At 39.9% G+C, this 4,465-nt stretch overlaps 1 protein-coding gene across 1 annotated transcript; it reads left to right on the forward strand.

Annotated features, from left to right (window-relative positions):
• The first annotated feature begins 357 nt into the window (after positions 1-357).
• On the forward strand, positions 358-3,634 carry LOC112517387 (ABC transporter I family member 1-like). The gene is made up of 2 exons (XM_025124798.1): positions 358-442; positions 2,853-3,634. Exon 2 carries the CDS (start codon positions 2,913-2,915, stop codon positions 3,588-3,590), a length of 678 nt encoding a protein of 225 aa, XP_024980566.1. The 5' UTR covers positions 358-442; positions 2,853-2,912; the 3' UTR covers positions 3,591-3,634.
• The last annotated feature ends 831 nt before the right edge of the window (positions 3,635-4,465 follow it).

The following is a 4,465-nucleotide window of genomic DNA, read 5'->3' on the forward strand; positions in this document are numbered from 1 at the left end:
TGAAATTTTTTTTTTTTTGAATAGGACCGGCCTTGACCGGTTATGGGACCGGATTTCTTAACCGGTTACCGGTAAGCTTGACCGGTTATAACGTTTTTCACCGGAACCAGTTATGGCGGGACCGGTTGAAGCCGGTTTTTGTCTTAATTAGGACCGGTAGGGACCGGTTAAGGACTGGGCCGGCACCGGATTTTGCACATCTCTAGTCTATAGTATCAGTCCAGAAGCAATCCACAGCCCAAGAGGCATTATTATAGCCTATAGCGTATAGCCCAAGCCCATCTATACTATCGTCTCCACTCCACCACTCCGGTCTCCACCTCGTCTTCCCTGATCCCTAATTCCCTTCGAGGCTTCGCTTTGACCTTTCGTCCTTCCCTCCCGGCTCTCGCTCCCGTCCTTCGACCTTGGTATTTACACTGCTGCAGATTTAACATCTCAGGTACTTCAATTAAACCCTAACATTTGTTTTTTTGTTCTTGAATTGCTTTACTATTGTTAACCTCGAATTAAACTTCGAGCATCCCAAGTTTCAAGTGTAAAGTTAACCGAAATCCTTTGATTGATGAATATTGATTCCGGATGCTAGTGGTGGAGGGTGGGAATGTCAAGTGCTACGAACTATATTTCCTTAATTCACTCGTATAACCACTGTATGGCATAAGATCCATGCTCATTTTATTGGGAATGGATGAACCGATGATCAATGCCTACATCCCATATTGATTTTCAGCAGAAACCAGGCCTTTATAATTTTTTAATTGTACCATATTTCTACATCTTCATCCACTTGGTAAATTAAATGTATTATTGATTGACCCAATTAGCTTCTCCCTCAAAGGTTTTCAATGGATGAGGATTATTTTAGGATCAATAGGGACCATAAGTCATGTGGCCATAGTTAATACGGGACTGAAAGACAAACTAACTCTACAGTAGTACAGCAATTTAGTCTCTTTGCTATAATGCAAGTGAAGCCTGCACACAAGTCGTCCATAGTAAAGTCTGGGGAGTGGTGCTTGGTGGTCATCAGTTTTTAGTAGTAATGTATTAGTTTAGAGTAGATTATAAATTCTTAAGTCATAAGTAGGTGGACAAACTTTTTTTCCTTAAACGGTAAGCTATGATAATGGCTTAGAGTAACACAAGAATCACCAGTTAACTAAAATAGGTAACAAACAAATTGAAATTTCTGAATCAAATAAGGCTTCATGTAATTATGTTGCTGACTAAAATTAAAGGTAACATGAACTGTTACTGTTATATTTATACCTCCTCGCCTTGTATGTGAGTTTGTATGTCTCTTTGTTGGATTGCCACAAATTGATTGGTCTGCTTCCATTTTCAAATTGGAGTTGCTCTTAATCTTCCATTTGCAAATTGGAGTTGCTCTTAGTCTTCTTGTTAAAAGCAGTACCCGATGCTTATAAAGCCTAGGTACAAAAAACACTACCCCTATGCAAATTAAAAGTGATACATATGGTATCTTACTACTTTCGTTTCAAATGAGTTATTTCTGGGATTAAGAACGGGCGAGGGTTACTCATATTTAATGGAAGTTGTCTCTTTGCAAAAAAGCAAGGGAAACTTGACTAGGTTCCAAACCCCTAAAAAATGTGTGCCTTCTTGAGTTCTTGGTTCATTGGAGCAGGGGCATCTTTTTGGCTCTCAGCCTAGGGCATTCAAAACCATTGGACCGACCCTATATGAGTGTTGATTTTGGTTTATGTAAAAGACGTGGGATGTAGTAAATGGGGACAAGTAGATGAGTTGGTATTATGATGCTCTTTATTTTGGTTTTAAACAAGTAGATGAGTTGGTGTTTAACTTTATTAACGAAACCTTAACATATTATTTTAAAGCAAACACTCAACCATAAAATCACACGTGTGAACAAAAAACACTAATGGATCTCTTAGTCTATGAAAGAAAAAGCTAGACAATTATGAATTACCAAACTTGGATGTTTTTAATTGGGCATCATTTGGATTTTCGCCCTGGGCACCAAAAATCTCAGGACTGGCCCTGATCACAGAGGGCAGCAAATTTATACAATGGGTATCACAGTGTGCATGTTGTATGTATATCGGGTATCACAGTGAGGATCATTTGTGTACCCTTTTTAATCAATGGTGATGTTTAGGTATCATATTGTGTATCTTTTGTTCACATGGTGTCCGCCGGAATAAGGTTCGTTGGAGAGAGGAGAAATAAGATTTCTAAAATACCTAAAATGCTCTTTAACTAAAATTTGAAGTCAAAATTACCAAAACTATTAATATCCTAATTTATTTTTTGATTTGTGGTTAAGATTGGATCTCATGTTATCACTCGGTTGGTTACCAAACCGCCCCCGAGTCATTGTGGGTTAGGGAGCTGGCAGATAGGATAATAGAAGCCTACAATAGATGGAGGAATGTGTGATTTTCCTTACTTTTTACATGTTTCAATGTGCCTATTTTTTGTACCTTTTTCTTTTGCTTTCTGTTTACTAGTCTTGGTTCTTCTGTTCTTTCCGCACAAATTTCGCTAGCCAGGGGTCAGCACGGAAACAACCATTCTACTCTTTAAGGTAGAGCCGTAGAGGTCATGTGTACCTACATCTTCCCCCACCCCCTGCCTCCAACCCACCTTTGGGACTGGGCCGTTTTGTTTGGTTCTTTTTCATTCACACTTCTGCACAAACTGGGAATACGTCGCTCTGCTCTTTGGGGCAGAGGACAAGACTTCATAGGTCCCGCCCTCACACCTACGTTTGACTGGGATATACTAGGCTTCTTTGGTTTACATTTACACAGCGTAATTCATTTTGTTAATCAACTTAAAAATGTTATTTGATTCTTTAATTTCAGGTCCTAATTTGGTTGCATGATCCACTCTAAGACCAATTTCAAACTCCGAGAGTACCCTCAATGTCTTTACGCAGACGCCCACTTCCTCGCCTGCTTCTCAACAACGTTTCTTGCATGAGAAACGCCCAACAAATCTTACGCCATACAAACATATCCATTCACGATGGTGGGGCCCTCGTACTCACAGGTGCAAACGGCTCCGGCAAGTCCACTTTCTTACATATGCTCGCCGGATTCTCTAAACCGTCATCCGGCGAGATCCTGTGGGACGGCCACGACATAACCGAATCAGGCGTTTTCCACCAATACAAACTTCAACTCAACTGGCTCTCATTGAAAGAAGCCATAAAAAGCAACTTCACAGTTCTGGATAACGTTCAATGGTTCGAAGTTCTTGAATATAAGCAAGGCAAATCTTTACCGGCTCTCGAGTTCATGGGTCTAGGCCGATTGGCCAATGAGAAGGCTCGGATGCTTTCGATGGGTCAAAGAAAAAGATTGCAGCTTGCAAGAGTGATGGCGATGGATAGACCAATCTGGCTGCTGGATGAACCTTCAGTTGCTTTGGATGATGAAGGTGTGAAGCTTTTGGAGCAGATGATTGCAGATCATAGAAGCCAGGGTGGAATAGTAATTGTGGCAACACATTTACCTATTCAGATACAAGATGCTATGATTCTAAGGYTGCCTCCCAGGTTTCCAAGAAGGATMACTTTGGTAGACATGCTTCCACATTGACAAATTTACCCTTGGAAAAGTTTAATTTATTAACTGTAATTGTTTCTTATTATATATTAAGTCACTGCTACTTTTTGGAACACAAGTTTGGACAGTTGGGTTAGTGATGGCCAAAAACCGGTCTCGGGCCGGGCCGGTTCCAACCGGTCCCAAGATTTTTCATAACCGGTCCTGACCGAAAAAGTTGAGCCCGGTCAAGCTTTATTGTAACCGGTTATGGGTCGCCGGTCCCGGACCTGGTCCCAACCGGTCCTGGTCATAAAAAAATATTTTTTTTATTTTTATCTATTTTAATGATATATATTTTTAATACATTATAAAATTTGTAATTGGCTCACTCAAATACAATTTAAAATGCGTTTTATTATAATTAAAAATATATCGTCTTACAAAAAAAAAGCGAGAAACCGATAATCGTGAACATTTTTTTGCGTTTTTTGCGAATCGAGATCTTGGTATGTAAATCCCTCAACCAAGACACTTATATATAGTGTTAGAAAGCAAAAAAATACAAAAAAGGGTCAAAAAACGGCTAGTTTTTTGAAAAATAACGGCTACATTTATAAAAAAATAGCTACATTTTTAAAAAATCGGGTCAGGCCAGGCTGATCCATAACCAGTCCCGGTCCCGTGAAACACCTCAAATTCATAACCGGTCCTTACTGGTCCCGAGCCTTGGTTGGGCCGGTTTGGCCCTCACTAGTTGGGTAAGGGGCTGTTTGGCAGTTGCTGAATGGTTTGTTGCAGAATGGTTAAGTAGTCAGAATGGTTAAGAGGGTCAGAATGATTAAGTGCTGAATGAAATAATGTTGTTTGGTAACTGTTCTCTGAATGACAACAAATTACCATTTAAACCCTGATTTGGTACTGAATGA

This window comes from Cynara cardunculus (genome assembly GCF_001531365.2).
Source record: "Cynara cardunculus var. scolymus isolate 2C chromosome LG 8, CcrdV1, whole genome shotgun sequence".
Taxonomy (NCBI): Eukaryota; Viridiplantae; Streptophyta; class Magnoliopsida; order Asterales; family Asteraceae; genus Cynara; species Cynara cardunculus.